This window comes from Ictalurus punctatus, chromosome 28 (assembly GCF_001660625.3).
Source record: "Ictalurus punctatus breed USDA103 chromosome 28, Coco_2.0, whole genome shotgun sequence".
Lineage (NCBI taxonomy): Eukaryota > Metazoa > Chordata > Actinopteri > Siluriformes > Ictaluridae > Ictalurus > Ictalurus punctatus.
Genome location: NC_030443.2, coordinates 8,306,211 through 8,322,599, shown reverse-complemented (window position 1 = coordinate 8,322,599; position 16,389 = coordinate 8,306,211). Strand labels below are relative to the sequence as shown.

The following is a 16,389-nucleotide window of genomic DNA, read 5'->3' as shown; positions in this document are numbered from 1 at the left end:
GTAAATACCTTCTTCCGCTTCAAAGGATGATTAAGCACCTTAACATTCCAGCTCACGAAATTAGCCATACTAACATCCGATCCTCTGGGAATACTGAAATCAGTCATAATGAGAGAAGAAAAAAATAGGTTAGATGTCTGAGCCCTGCAGGGAAACTAGAATGACCGCAGATGGGCCACAACACAGATGTCTGGCAAATTAAACACAATAAATGACAAAGTCTGGCGCACCCTCCCCTTAACCCCACCCCCACCCCACCCCCACAGCACCTACAGGAACAGGGTGCTCACCATACCCACCCAAAACAAATCCGCACATTCAGTGCTTGTGTATGGGAACTCTATAGAGCCACAGCCCAAGCTCCCACCGAACCCCTGGTATGAAAAGTAAATTGAAAAAGTGCATCCTATCACAGTGTAGAAGCATACACCCTATCATAGCATATATAACAGAAAATAAGTCGGCGGAGTTGACCATCTTCCTTGTTATAGTAGAAGTCTGATCGAACAGTTATCATCCAGTCAGAGTTCAGAGACGATGAATTAGCCGGGGCAACGTTACTCACTCAGCCCTCTACAGTAGTAATGATATTCTTCTTGACATAACTCATCGCTTTGCTTGCATCTATGAACTCTTTTTCTTCTCCGTAGAACGTAATACGGAGACGGGCCAGAAACAGGATGCCATACCGAACCCCCTGCCGGTTACAGAGCAACTTCCTGACCTCATTGAAGGCCGCCCTGGCCTTAGCGACACTCGCGGTATAATCCGGAAAGATAGCAATCGTCTCACCGTTACGCCGGAGCGGAGCTCGAGAGCGCACCCAGCTCAGTACCTCAACGCAATCCTGGTAGTAGTGGAGTTTGGCTATGATGGCGCGTGGTTTCCCATCCTTCCTCACAGGACCCAGGCTTCTATGAGAGCGGTCCACAAGCACATCTCTATCCAGCTGTAGTATTTCTCTCAGTAGCTCCGAGACCGATGTTGTGGAGCTGGATCCATTTGCTTCCACCACCCCCAGAATTCTGATATTACATCTCCTCAGTCTGCCCTCCATGTCCTCACAGTTGTTTCTGAGTCCACTCACCTCCACTGCCAGGTCCTTCACCGTAGTTTGTAAGACTGCCACTTTGTCCGACCAGGTTGTTAGCCCGCCTTCAACCTCTTTAATTGCGGCTTTCATCTGGTCAATTTCGGAGTGAATTGCGGCCGAATTGTTCTGTATTTCAGCTTTCACTGCTTGCAACTTGCTCTTAAGAAAGTTGAAACCTTCAGCAACTGCACTTTTCAGCTCAGTTTTTATCACCACAGCAATGTCAGCTCTAAGTGAAAGTAGGATATCCGTCTTCAGCAATTCAGCGTCTGACTGCTGGCTTTTCAGCGGGGGCGGGGGCTCTGAACCCGGAGAGGCAGCAGAACTCACGGCCGAGGTGGTGCTGGGCCTAGATTTGGTTGACTCTGTGAATTTATACTACCACAAGTTTGCCGCCATCTTCACGCAAATATACGCACAATCAAATTAAGAAAGTGTGTTAGAAACAGGGTTTGCTAGTATTTAACTATGAAAAAACAATTATTAACTTAAAAAACATAAGTTCGACGGGAGCTCAAACGAAACCCGACCTACTCCATTTCCCGCTCGACAGTGCCCCTCCTCTTTGTCTACTTTTAGGACTTGGACGATGTTTTAGGTCATATTTATGCAGAATTTTTTTTAATTCTAAAGGTTTCACAAACTTTCAAGCACCACTGTATGAACTATCTATTATATATGTAAAAGTATTATATAATAGTATGAACTAATGTTATCCTACATTGAGAGCAGGCATGAAGAGGCGGAATTTAAAAAGAGCTGTTTTTACGATATCATTTCAGTCATGATTAAATTAGAATAATTATGCTTGTACTAAAATGTAAATTAGGTCTGTGAAAGCTAAATTGCTAAAACTCATTTAAGATTGTCACCTAATTGTATAGTACATGGTTAAAAAAAACAAACCCAACAACTGCCCAATCATAGTTTGGCACATGGCTCAGGAAAGCCATGATATTGAGGCATGATATCTCTTGTTAATGTTTTTTGCATATGTTTTAATTCTTTATTTCAAACTTAATAATATGTGTAGTTTGAGAGACATGACAGCTCTCCAAATTTCCTAAACAGAGTATAAGAAACCTTTTTTTGACTTGGACTAGACTCAAAGTTTCTTTTAAATTTTAATGGACCAACATACATATATTGTTATACTGATTTAATCCCCCCCCCCCCCTTTTTTATTTTTATTTATTTATTTATTTTTAAACTTTTTAGCATTGAGATTTAGTTATATGTACTCTATGTAAATGTATGTAATATGATTCTTGACATTTTGCATGCATCATCAGTAGATAATACTGGCCAGAATTGTGTTAAAGAAAATTGATAAATTGACTAAAAATGGCAGTATAGACTTTGAATGCTGATGTTATATATTTTTTGGTAATCAAAGCTGTAATTTTGTTTTTGCAATTGCTTTATTTAAAGGAGAAATATATATTTGTTTGCTTGCCTTGTTCTCTCTTCTAGGAAGGGGATACTTGAGGAGTACAGTGAAATTACTAGTCTCTTAACAGATGAAATAGTGAAGGTCCACAAAGAAATACACACCTCTGTTGATCAAATCGATCCTGTATCTGAGTATGACAACTTCATTGAAGTGTACAGGTATGTGAAAGGACTCACAAATACAAAGCCTAGCTAATGTTCATTAACTTATTATTATTATTATTATTATTATTATTATTATTATTATTATTATTATTATTATTTTTCCTAGGTCACCTGAAACCAACGAACCTAATGTAGAATTTGATATCTCACTATTAGAGGAAACCGAGAATCTTCAGGCCAATGAGATTCTATGGAATAATTTGACAGCAGACAATTTACAAGCAATGTGAGTTCAGGTGTCTTCTCATTTTTAGACTGAAAAGGTTTAAGGCATGAATTATGGCCAAGCACAGTTTTTTGTTGTTTTTTGTTTTTTTTTTTTGTTTGTTTTTTTAGCAACAAAATCCTTTTTCTCTTCCTAAATATCCTTTGCATCTTTAAAGAGATTGTTGTGGAGATTGAGGTTGCTATGGAGGTGTGCATTGGGACTTGCAATTTCATGGGATTTTTAGGACCTAATGAAAAGTTGAGGCTGTGGGAGCTTTTGTACTTTTATGTGGACAATCAGAAATAAAGATTGCAAAACAAGGAGAAATTGCACATAGCTGATGTAAATGTAAACTTTAATAATAGCATTTCTCCAGCCTTTCACCTTGTATGACATTGATCATATGACCAAGGTTTTTAAATTTGTGGGGATAAGGATCACCTATATGAGCTTGGCTCAGTTTACTGGTACTCTAAGCAATTTTTTTGTGATAATGCATAATTTCAAATGAAAGTAAACTGGCTTTTCACTAGATAAACTTAAATTTGGTATGGCTGCTCCTGGTTTATTATAAAGTGTTGACTGGAAAATCGTGCAGGTTGGAACAAAATAAATTATAGCAAAATGGGCAGGAGATGGTCGGAGTATGCGCGCCTGTAGATGGTAGACAGTAGGTTGAGTCAAGACTTTTGAGACTGGCTGGGTGAAGTTTCTCCCTTAAGGAGCAGAATATAGTTTGTAGCTAGATGTCTAAAAATGTTGGAAAGCCTAGCAAAATGTATGAATAGAAATATGTGTTCATAAATTAACCATGGTCGGCTTTAATCCCTTGTTGGAGTACGGTATCAATGCATATTTGTATTGTGACTTTTTTAAAGGCTAAAGTCTACAACAGAGGAGCTTGTCTTGACCCAAAAGAGTCTACACAGTAAAGAGGACCTTATGGTAGACCTGCAGAGCAAAATTGAGGAGTATGCCAGAAGTTGCGAGAAGAAATCAGAGTACGTAGACCATATCTTACACCTGTAATTTGGACCACATTCTGCTTCAGCTTTTTGGGAAACATCAAATTTTTATTGCATGTTGACTGTCCTTATAATAAGTTAAAATACGGTGAGTGGTAAGTAATTATGTATTGTGTTCTCACCTGTGACCCGTCTTGTGTCTTGCAAACATTACAATGAAATGTTCTTAAGCTATTAAAACAGCATACATCGGATATGTAAGTAAACAGGTCATGGAGATGCCATCAAGTTATAGCTGAGGGCATGCATTCCTTTATTACTCTTTCTCACTCACTCTTAATATTGATTAATTGAGTAAGGATTTACCCTTGTTTATATTGTACATTATCCCCCTGAATGAAATCAGACTTCAGCACCTATATTCCATCCTTATTTTTACAGACTTTGAGAGATACCAGCACTGCATAGTACTGAAACTAATAATACTAGCCAATTTTCACAGGTAATTTCAAAACAGTGGAATGAATAGCCCGACTTGTTTCACACTGCAGATTCTCACACAACCTTCTGAGATTATTTACATAGTGATGCTGAAACAGTGTTGTATTTGTCTATAAGGCTGTGGTGTTTTAAATGCTATAGCTACTTTTAAATTATGCTGTACAGTATGTACTTGGTCTGCATTGTGACTAATGTTAGTATACATTTCAACATTTGTGCTTAGTTGTGGCTCTCATATTCTGCTTAAATTGTAAGTCACTTTACATAAAAAATGTTAAATAAATTTAAAAAAAGTAATAAGTGTACACAAAGCCTTGCATGTTCAAGTATTGTCTCTCTTTTAGTAAGGTGCTGTTGCTGAGTCAGAAGCAGTCTCTGGAGGAACTAAAACAGATGGTGCAGCTCCTGCGCTGCTCAGAAGCCAAACTGAGCTCCCAGAAGGAGATGCTTGAGCACAAAATGCAGGAGAATGAGGGCAAGGAACCTCCAACCGTGGTCAATTATGAGGAGGATGCACGATCCGTCAACTCAATGGTCTTTCTAAAAATTAGTTTTTAGCTCTTTGTTAATTTCATTAATACATTAGATATTTGGGAGCAAATAATCTCTAATAATTACTTCCAATATGTAGCATTAACTAATACTGACTGTCTTCCCGTTGCTCAATATAAAATATTTTGGTCTCCATCGATGCATTTTCAGTTTGAATTGTTGTAACAGTAATTGTAATTCTCCCTGTAATTCTCTGCCTGTAAGATGACTCTTGATTACATACAGTACATAACACTAGGTCTGTCACAATAATTACTTTATTGACTTATTGTACGATTTGTAGACATGGCCTCAATACTTTTAGCTGACCTTGTTATTACCCATTGTGTTTACATGCCTGTTTGTTTACATATGAATGAATGTCACCATGTCATGTTCGGCAAGTAGAGGTGGATGCAAATGCAGTTTTAAGCATTTTATTTGAGAGAGGTGCAAACAAGGGATTATCTAAAATACAAAAACGTGAAAATGAACCTAGATCATTAACTTGGAGAAAACCAACATGAAACAAAAGGCTCTGCAAAGTCAAGCAACAAAATGCTGAACTGCACACGGTGCGAGGGGGGGGTTTCTAACTATTTTTTGATCATTTTAACTATTCACACTGCTTCTTATTCCTCTCATCTGCTCTAGGGCTATCAAATTAAAATTCAAACTTCAAATATTTATCAAATTTAAGATACAAATGCACATTTGAATGCAAAAACTGTATTCGAGTTTAAGAAGTGTAGCAAGCACTAGTACCAATTTTAATTAAAACATATTTTTGACAAAACGACATGCAAGATATTAAAAATGCACTAACAATGTTTTTTGAAGAAGAAAAATCTAGAAAACTTTTATTTTTATACAACTGAGCAGTTAAGGGTTAACCTTACTCAGGGCCCATTTCACGGATTTGAACCCATGACCTTCCGATCAAAAGACTTAACCACTGTCGTCATATGTGTATAGGAAAGAATAGTTCTAGTGTATAAATAATCCAGTTATACTCAATAATGTTGGAGATAAGGATTGAGCAGTTTATGCTGCATGAGCTGAAGCTGAACAGTAAATGAACACCAGTAAACTGAAGCACTTTACTAGCGGGTTAATTAACTCACCCAAATGCATCCTATACACTGAGATTAATCAGACATATACACAACATAAAAGTAATATTACAAGTTGCTTCTGCACAAAATGGCTCATTTGCACAAGTGAACTTAAACTTAAGTAGGGCGTTAAGTAAGTCATGTGAATACACTCTTTGCATAACTAAAAACTATTATCTTTTGTGCACTAAAACACAGAAAAAACGAAAGAATTCACAATATTGTATTACAGTAGTGTAACATTACAATGTTATTATTTCAGGAGATCAGGTTTTCACAACAAGGGCAGTTTTCACATGTTTTTGTTGATGCATGTTTAAGTTAATATGTAAAATGTGTGAATATTTGCTTTCATTTTTGCATTTTCTTGTCAACAAAAAATGCTGTTGGCTAAAATTAATAAGTATGACGGTGAAATACTGAGTAAATTTAAAGGATACTTTCATCAGAAAACAGCAACTATGCATTTAGATTATCATTATATTGGTGGCATATGGTCTTAATATTCCATCGTCCAACAAACGTACTTATTGTGACAGGCCTACATGCCACACCATAACACACAATAGGAAATAAACTTCCACTTTTTTAGTATTCTGTCAATATGTGATGATGTGTGATACTGCATGGCAACATATTACAGTTTTCAAGGTTGAATGTATACATTGTAGTGAAGTCTTTTTTTTTTTTTTTTTTTTTTAAATAATTTACCAGGACAAAAGCAAAGACAGAATATCAAAGTTTGACACTCTCCGCCACTCTATTGCTGGCATTATCCGTTCACCAAAGTCTGTACTGGGCTCATCCTCAGTAAGTACTATGACTTGTCCTTTAGCAATTTCAGTTTCTGACTGCAAGTTGAATACAGCGATTACACAGTGATAGCCCATTACATAAATAAAATTGATATGCACTGCTCTTTTTGTATGGTTTTTATAATCAAAGGTAAACTGAAAAAGACTGACAGATCCAGCACACTCTAATTTACTCACTTTCTTCTTTCTGCCCCCCCCAATCTAGTTCATTGATGTGATCCCCATCAGTGAAAAGCCATTGGGGGAACAGGAGTGGTACCATGGGGCGATTCCACGCACAGAGGCCCAGGAGCTGCTTAAGCAGCAGGGAGACTTCCTGGTTCGTGAGAGCCATGGCAAGCCTGGGGAGTATGTACTCTCTGTCTTCTCAGATGCCCAGCGCAGACACTTCATCATTCAGTTTGCAGATGTGAGTACTGCCAAACATTTGGTGTAAAATACTGTCGGGTGTAAGAGATTTTAGACATTACCTATTTTTAAAATGTTAATTGGAGTGCATCAGTCCATGTCAACAGGTCAGCAATAGAAACATTTCTAAAACCAGCTTTAAAGATTACATTAGCATACATTAGTGTTCCTCTGTTTGTTTGTTTTTTTTTAGTTTTTCATTGGATATTGATTTTACATAGTTTAATTCTCTGTTGTTTTGCAGAATCAGTATCGATTTGAAGGCACTGGATTCCCCACCATTCCTCAGTTAATTGAGCACCATTACTCTACAAAACAAGTCATTACTAAAAAGTCTGGAGTCATGCTTTTAAATCCTGTCTTAAAGGTATTACACTTTATTATTATGTCCTGTTTTGTTTTCACTGATTCCCTAAGCTGTTTTAAAAATGTTTTTTTAGATTTTATTTTGAAATTATGTTAAATTTTAATTGGAAGTGTTGTTGGTCTACATCCATGTACTAGTGGTTGTTGGTCTTTGTCCCCTACACCTCATGAACCATGCACTAGCCGTGGGTGATATGGCAATGTAATCACATATGATGATAGACACGTGACCCATTGTCAATGTTTGACGGAGTCCATACTAGAAAAAGATACTCTGCCAAATATCTTTTTAGTCCCATTTTATTCTGCATGACTAATACTTTCAACATGAAAACAGTTGAAACAGAATAAGTTCAGCGTAAATACAGTTTACTGTCCTTATTTTTTTTAAACGAGTGTTATATAATAGTTGACATGTACTGTTTTGTAACTAGTAAGGCTATTTTGTGTGTGTGTGTTTTAAGGATAAAAAATGGATTCTTAATCATGAGGATGTCATTCTTGGAGAACTTCTAGGAAAGGTAAGTCCTCTCTTTCAAATTAATATCTTTTAAATTAATTAGATTTTAAAGGTCTCTCCAAGCATTTTTTTTTCATGTGGTCTACATACAAAAAGTCACCACAGTATGAATTGTGATTCAGGGCAATTTTGGTGAGGTGTTCAAAGGAATGTTGAGGGATAAGACACCTGTGGCTGTGAAGACTTGTAAAGAGGATCTCCCACAAGACCTGAAGATCAAGTTTCTTTCAGAGGCGAGGTGAATGGGGTTAATTGAAAAGTTACCTTAAAAAGGCTGGTGCTGCTGAAAATAAATCACAAATTAGTATGACCAGCCTTATGCATATTAGATTATGCTAATTGGTTTTCATTGTATTTAAAACATTTTTGCGGTATTATTTGGTCATTCTACATTTTATCTCCAAAGTTTTGTATGCTGTCCATTGAATATTGAGTTGATTTTTTTAATGGTGTGTTTTATTTTATCCTTAAGGATCCTTAAGCAGTACGATCATCCCAACATTGTGAAGCTAATAGGAGTCTGTACGCAAAGACAGCCGATTTATATAGTGATGGAGCTTGTGCAAGGTATGCTCCTATAGTCTACCAACTAACTAATTAACTGAAACTTCACAGTAACTGCAGTGTGTATATATACAGTCAAGTCCATAAATATTTGGACATTGGCAAAGTTATTGGGTTTTTTTGTTGTTGTTATTTTTTTTTTTTTTTTAGCTGTCTACCACAGTATATAGGAGATAAAATTAAATAATTAGTAAGAGGTCAACGTGCAGACTGTCACCTTTAATTTGAGGCTATTTTCATCCAAATAGAGTGAACGATGTAGAAACAAAATCCCCATCCTTTCCTTTTTAAGGGACTAAAAGTAATTAGACAATTGGCTGCTCAGCTATTCCATGGCCAGGTGTATGTTATTATTAAGCAGGTCTAGAGCTCATTTCAAGTCTGGAATTTGCATTTGGAACCTGTTTCTGTTAACTCTCAATATGAAATCCAAAGAACTGTCATTGTCAGTGAAGCAAGTCATTATTAGGTTGAAAAATCAAAACAAAGCCATCAGAGAGATAGCAAAAGATTAGGTATACCCAAATCAACTATTTGCTACATTCAAAGGAAGAACCCACTAGTTATCTCAGGAACACCAAAATGCACAGAAGTAAATTTGATTAAAAAAAAAAAAAAAAAACCATACAGTTCTGGAACAACATCCAATGAACTGATGAGACAAAGATCACTTATACCAGAATGATGGGAAGAGAAAAGGATGGAAAAGGAAAGGAACTGCTCATGATCCAGTGCATGCCTCCTCATCTAATGGCATGTACAGTGCCATGAAAAAGTGTTTTCCCCCTGTCTGAATTTCTGAATTTGTGGACATTTCAAACACTGAATAACATTAGATCTTAATGCAAAACCTTAAATGCATAAAAGGACCCTGAGGGAACAAACACTTCAATTTGATACATTTTATGTATTTATTTAGAAAAGATATTCTACACCTAATTCCCCTGTTTGCAAAAAGTGATTGCCCCCTTCTGTTCAATAGCTGGTTAATTTCTTTATTTAATTTATTTATTGCAGCTATATTTCTTCTTCTTCTACTTCTTCTTCTGCTCTTGAATTTATGGCAGCCCATAGAACCATACATAGGAAAGTTATTACATTTGGCCCACAGATCGGGGACAATCTGAAATGTTATGATGGCAAATTAGAGTCACTATCTGAAAATTTCTAGCGCCACCAACAGCTCAAATTTGCACTCATGTTGATACTTATAACTTTTGACCCGTAAGGCTGAGAAATAAAATTTTGTTCCTCTGCTTCCTTGCCTTGTGGCGAGTCGAATGTATACTATGTTTTCAGTTTCTGCCATTTTAACTTTTTTGAATAACTTGCTTTTTTTAACTCGACCTAGACAGTTCATTGAATCTTCACCAGATTTGACTTGCATCATCATCAGTCCATGCTGGAAAAAACTTATCAAAAGATTTTTGATTGACCAAAGCAATTTTGCATAAGGCACAAACAAATTCAATGATGAGCACAGCGGAATGGACGTCAGGCTATATCGCCGGAAGGCTTTAGTGCAGGGGTCTCCAACACAGCGGTTGCGAGCTATCAGTAGCTTGTGACCTGATTGTAAAGACATTCTGGAAACCTTTTTCTGTTTCTTCCAATCAGAGTAGGCTACCCTACTCCTTATCCCACCCCTCCAATGTAGTATTGTAGTGTAAAATGTAAAAAATAAAAATGTAGTATTTATTTGCCATATCGTCAGTCACATCAAAGTTTCAATCAAGCACGTCACCACGCTTATATTATAGTATTATCTAGAAAATTTAATTTGCTTCAGGACGAGTAAAGACAGCATTCAACCAAAGTAAAGGAAGAAATCATACTATTTCCATGAGGAATAGGAGAGTGAATTTTGCTTCACAAATGTAAGCAAAAGATGTGTGTGCCTAATTTGCACCGCTGGTGTTGCTCTTAAAAGAAGCAATCTTGAGTACCATTTCATTCAAGCTCATGGTAACCTTGCATGGGACTTTCCTAAGGGTAGCGGGCTACGAACTGAAAAGGTAAAGCAGCTGAAAGCAACACTACAAAAATAGCAATCTTTATTCACCACACTGATAAAGAGAGGAAATGCTGTTTAAAAAATCATTTAAAGTGTTTCACATCTTGACAAAACTCAAGAAGCTGTTCACCAGTGGTTCCATGGTGAAGGAAGTGATGACTGCAGTTGTCGAAACTTTGTTCAGTGACCACAAAATGAAGACAAAAATTATGTCTGCTATCTCTTGTCACGGTTTCCCCTTTAGGCAGCGTGCTGGAGAGCATATGGGCACGCGCGCATGGGCAAGGTGCGCGAGCACCTGCTCTTCGAATGTTGACAACCGTGACGTTGTTTACTATGGACACGTGCATTTGTTATGTTTCTGTTATGTCTCCTCCCTGTTCTGTCATAGGTTGTTGTTTGAGCGTGTGTCTAGATTGGTGTCAGGCGTCAGCACTTAACCCGCTGATTATGTTTGCTTATATACCATGCGCCTCCCAGCACACAGCGCAGAGTATTAGTTTAGATTCGATACGATAGATAGTCATAGTCTTAGTTATAGTCCATGTTAGGTTCCTTGTTAGATTTATTTAGGTTAAACTTTAGATTTAGTCCGCGCTGGTTTTTCCACTCCCAGTTCTATGTTTCTTATTTTGTATCTTGACCCTGTTTTCTGTGACCGCGACCTTGATTCCTGCTTTGCCCCGTTTATGCCTGTTTGCCGATCGTCTGACCTATGCACGTTTTTGGATTACGTTTTTGGATTATGATTTGGATTTACCTGCTTGTGTCTCTGTTAAATAAAACTGTTAAATTGCATTTGCATCTGTCCTAACCTTCCTTACGTCTCGGAACGTGACAGAATACCTATACATGGCCGCATTTTTTGTCCATGCAGTTCCCTCAAAGGTACGCCGTCGAACTTCTGCCAGAGACAGCGGGATTGAGGAGCTACCCACTGGAGTTCCTCTTCAGCTGCCAGGTATATTTCTGCAGCCTGGTGTATCCTAAGCCTAATAAGAAACAGTGGATCGGGTTCTTAGTGTCCAGGTTTTGCAGTCTGGCCCGTGACTGGGCGGAGCAGCTGGTGAGTACTGGGTCCTCTGCCCTCCATGATGTCACTCAGTTAGCAGAAATTTTTATGGAGGAGTTCACGCAACCAGGGCAGGTACACGGTCTGGATTTACTGGGGTGGGGAGTCAGTGGACAGCCCCAGGCTGACCTGCCATTCAAACTCCATTATGAGGGGATTGACAGGGCAGCCTCCACAGATCTGCTTCAGGTTCCAGCCAACATGGGGGAGGTTTCTCCGAGATGCATGACTGAGGTCTACGGGAAAGAGACTCAGCTCCAATGTCCCACATGCAAGAAGCTGAGTCTCCAGGAAGCATTTTCTGCTCTAAGGTATCCTTCAAGAGCAGCTGGTGTCAGCACAAGCGTCTACACAGAAAAGCCCCTGCGGAACTACAGCCAGAGGTCAACGTAGCAACCTCTGTACCAAAGTTCTAACCTGAGACCCATGAGGTCATCTCACCCACCGAGCTTCAGCCAGAGGACAACGTGGTGACCTCCGAGCTCGAACTTGAGACCCATGAGGTGGTCTCACCCGCCGAGCTCCAGCCAGAGGTCAACACGTCAACCTCAGAACCCGAGCTCGATCCTGAGACCCATGAGGTGATCTCACTCACCGAGCTCCAGCCAGAGGTCCATGTGGCGACTTCAGAGCTCCAGCTTGAGACCCACAAGGAGGTCTCAGCACCTGAGCTCCAGCCAGAGGCCAACGTCTGAGGCCGACCTCAGAGCTCGAAAATGAAACCCATGAGGTGGTCTCACATGCCGAGCTCCAGCCAGAGGTCCACGTGGCGACTTCAGAGCTCCAGCTTGAGAACCACAAGGAGGTCTCAGCACCTGAGCTCCTGCTGGAGGTCAAGGTGGCGACCTCAGAGCTCCAGCTTGAGACCCACAAGGGGGTCTCAGCTCCAGAGTTCCACTGTAATGCCAAGTTCCAGGCCCAAGCCCTGCTCACGCTAAGTTCCAGACCCAGGTCGAAGAGACGACCAACCCAAGCCCTGCTCATGCCAAGTTCCTGACCCAGGTCAGTACCAAAGTCAAAATCTGCTCATGCCTGAAGCTCTGGTCATGAACAATCAAGCTTTAATCACACCAGAGTCTGCTGACATGATCAACCAAGTGTCTGTTCTTCAAGTGTCTGACACGGACAACCAAGCTCTGCTCACATCCAAGTCTGATGACATGACCAACCAAGTGTCTATTGACACGGACAACCAAGCTCTGGTCACGTCCAAGTCTGCTGACATGACCAACCAAGTCATGCTCACGCCAGAGTCTGTAAATACATTCAACTGAGTTCTGCTCACAACCGAGTTTGTTGAAACAGACAACCAAGCTCTGCTCACGTCCAAGTCTGCTGACAGGATCAACCAAGTTATGCTCATGAACGCTGACACAGCCTACCAAGTTCAGCCTGCAGAGTCCACAGAGGATGTTGCTCTGCGTTCCTGTTCCGATGTGGACGTCACTCTGCTTTCCTGCTCTGCTGAGTACGTCGCTCTGTTTGCCTGCTCCGCTGAGAATGTCTCTCTGCCTTCCTGTTCCGATGAGGATGTCGTCTGTGTTCCTGTTCTGATGAGGACGTCACTCTACTTTCCTGCTCTGCTGAGTATGACGCTCGGTTTGCCAGCTCCGCCGAGGACGTCGCTCCGCTTTCCTGTTCCGCCGAGGACGTCGCTCTGTTTTTCTGTTCCTCTGAGGACATCGATCTACTTTATTGTTCCGCTAAGAACACCGCATGGTCTCCTGGTTCTCCTGTGGGGGGGTTATGTCACAGCTTCCCCTTTAGGCAGTGCGCTGGAGAGCATGTGGGCGCGCGCGTGCACGAGCAAGGTGCGCGAACGCCCGCTCTTCGAAAGTTGACAACATTGTTTACTATGGATACGTGCATTTGTTATGTTTCTGTTATGTCTCCTCCCTGTTCTGTCATTGGCTGTTGTTTGAGCGTGTGTGTCTAGATTGGCATCAGCCGTCAGCACGCTAGAGATAGTCATAGAATTAGTTATAGTCCATGTTAGGTTCCTTGAGTTAGTTAGGTTAAACTTTAGATTTAGTCCACGCTGGTTTTTTTGCTCTCAGTTCTATGTTTCTTGTTTTGTATCTTGACCCTGTTTTCTGTGACTGCGACCTTACTTCCTGCTTTGCCCCGTTCATGCCTATTTGCCAGTTGCCTGACCTTTGCATGTTTTTGGATTAAGTTTTTGGATCACGATTTGGATTTACCTGCCTGTGTCTCTCTTAAATAAAACTGTTAAACTGCATTTGCATCCGTCCTAATCTCCCTTACGTCTCGGAACGTGACATCGCTGATGTCCAGCTCAGTGGCAACACAGTGGCAAGGAGAGTTTCCTTTCTTTCTGCAGATGCGATGGGACAGTTAGAACAGGACATGGAAAGGTGTAAATTGTTTTCATTTCACTGTGATGAATCAGTGGACTTGAGTGATACAGCCCAGTTGGCTGTTTTTGTTCAGATGGTTTTTATGATTTTTCCACCAAAGAGGAGTTTTTACATTGTTCCTCTGAAAACCATGACCAGAGGACCATGACCATCTACAATGTTTTGAAGAACTAATGCGTGTGGGGGGGACGTGCCCCTTGAAAAGTTGGTGTCTATGACAACAGACTGCCTCCAGCCATGATAGAGTGCCACTCTGGATTTATTGCACATTGCAAGACTGACCTAAACTTTCCTAAATTTCTGAACTATCATTGCATCATTCATCAGCAGGCGAGCTGCACTAAGGTTATGGGTTTCGATCATGTCATGACACCAGTTGTTCAGATTATCAACTCAATTTGAGCACACAATCAACGCAAATATTTCAATCTGTTTCTTGATGAAGTTTCTGTAGAGTATGGCAATATCCTCATTCACACAGAAGCCAGATGGTTGATTAGGGGTAAGGTACTTCACTGCTTTATTTCCTTTCTGAGTGACATTAAGGCTTTTATGGAAGCAATTGGGGAGGACGCTAACCTGTTGTCTGATGCTGGTTATCTACTAGTCATTGGGTTGGCGGTTCGATTCCTGGACCACATGTCTCCACATGATGAAGTGTCCTTGGGCAAGACACTTAACCCCAAGATGCTCCCGATGGCAAGCTAGCGCCTTGCGTATTAGCTCTGCAGCCATTGGTGTGTGAGTGTGTGTATGTGTGTGAATGGATGAATGAGAAACAGTGTAAAGCACTTTGTAGAACCGCTAAGGTTAGAAAAGCGCTATGTAAGTGCAGACCATTTACCATTTACATTTCAAAGCAGATGGCTGAACTGTTCAATGCCAATATTATGTAGATGGAGGTTATTAATCTCCAAAATCATATCCAGCTGAAATCTCAGCAACATTCACATTTCTGGAATGTGGTAGACCCAGGAAACTGCAGGAACATTCACCAAGCTGTGCTCAAAGCATCTGCATTATTTTGATCTACATACCTTTGTGAAGCAGCATTTTATGATATGAATGTGATCAAATCTAAATTCAGAACAAGGCTGATGGATGAACATTTAAATGATTGCAAAAGGGTGAACCTAAGTGCATACACAGCAACATATACCTCTCTTGTGGAATCAACGCAGTGTCGCTCATTAACTGCAAAAAAAAAAAATAAAAAAATAAAAAATAAAATAAAATAAAGAAACAGGAAAAAAAAGGGTGAATGCATTTATGTCATACTTGTGGCCTATCATGCACTTTTCTCATTTACCATGCACTCTCATTTATGTGGCATTTCAAATGTAGGCCAACATTTGAAATGCTACTGCTGTTTATATTCCAGTTTAATTTAGCTTGGACTTGACTTTCATTAATGTGTGTGTATATATATATGTGTGTGTGTGTGTGTGTGTGTGTGTGTGTGTGTGTGTATATATATATATATATATATATATATATATATATATATATATATATATATATATATATATATATATATTATATAACAACTGTATAGTTACAGTCATGTGAAAAAATAACACATTCTATGGAAATTGTTGTTTTTTTCTTGACATATTTGGACAAGCAAGCATTTGATCCACTTTGAAACAGTGCTTATTAATAAATTTGATACAGTCTATCAAATGACACATACAGTTGACTTTTTGTAGTAATTTTCAAAAAATTTTAATTAACAAAAAAAAACAGATCAGTCACATGGAAAAAGTAAGTACACTCCTACAATTATCGCACCTTCAAATCCATAAATTTAGAATCAGGCGTTCAAGATTGGGTGCCAGTGATTAGAACCTGCTTAGAGAGTGCAGGTGGAACCAGTCTTATTTATACCCCTCTTATATCTAGTGTCTGGTGTTCCCTTTGTTATTGAGGTGTGTGTGGGGTGTCATCATGCCAAGATCTAAAGAGTTCTTCAAGGCGTTCAGAAAAAAAGGTTGTGGATGCCTATGAGTCTGGCAAGGGATTTAAAAAGATCTCCAAATTATTTTAATTACATCATTCTACTGAAAGGAAAGTTCAATTCAATTCAGTTTTATTTGTGTAGTGCTTTTTACAATAGACATTGTCTCAAAGCCGCTTTACAGAAATATATTAACACGGTATATTAAAAGTGCAAATTTATTCCAATTGAGCAAGCCGGTGGCAAGGAAAAACTCCCTAAGACG

At 39.4% G+C, this 16,389-nt stretch overlaps 1 protein-coding gene across 6 annotated transcripts in view; it reads left to right on the top strand.

Moving 5' to 3' along the window:
- fer (fer (fps/fes related) tyrosine kinase) overlaps positions 1–16,389 on the top strand; it is an 88,924-nt gene that overhangs the window by 43,732 nt on the left and 28,803 nt on the right. For all 6 annotated transcript variants that reach the window (XM_017461953.3, XM_017461950.3, XM_053676796.1 and 3 more), the window contains 10 exons: positions 2,567–2,704; positions 2,817–2,936; positions 3,797–3,919; positions 4,729–4,918; positions 6,745–6,840; positions 7,051–7,254; positions 7,498–7,620; positions 8,084–8,140; positions 8,262–8,377; positions 8,612–8,706. In XM_017461953.3, coding sequence (XP_017317442.1) covers positions 2,567–2,704; positions 2,817–2,936; positions 3,797–3,919; positions 4,729–4,918; positions 6,745–6,840; positions 7,051–7,254; positions 7,498–7,620; positions 8,084–8,140; positions 8,262–8,377; positions 8,612–8,706 — 1,262 coding nt within the window. The remainder of the gene's footprint in view (positions 1–2,566; positions 2,705–2,816; positions 2,937–3,796; positions 3,920–4,728; positions 4,919–6,744; positions 6,841–7,050; positions 7,255–7,497; positions 7,621–8,083; positions 8,141–8,261; positions 8,378–8,611; positions 8,707–16,389) is intronic.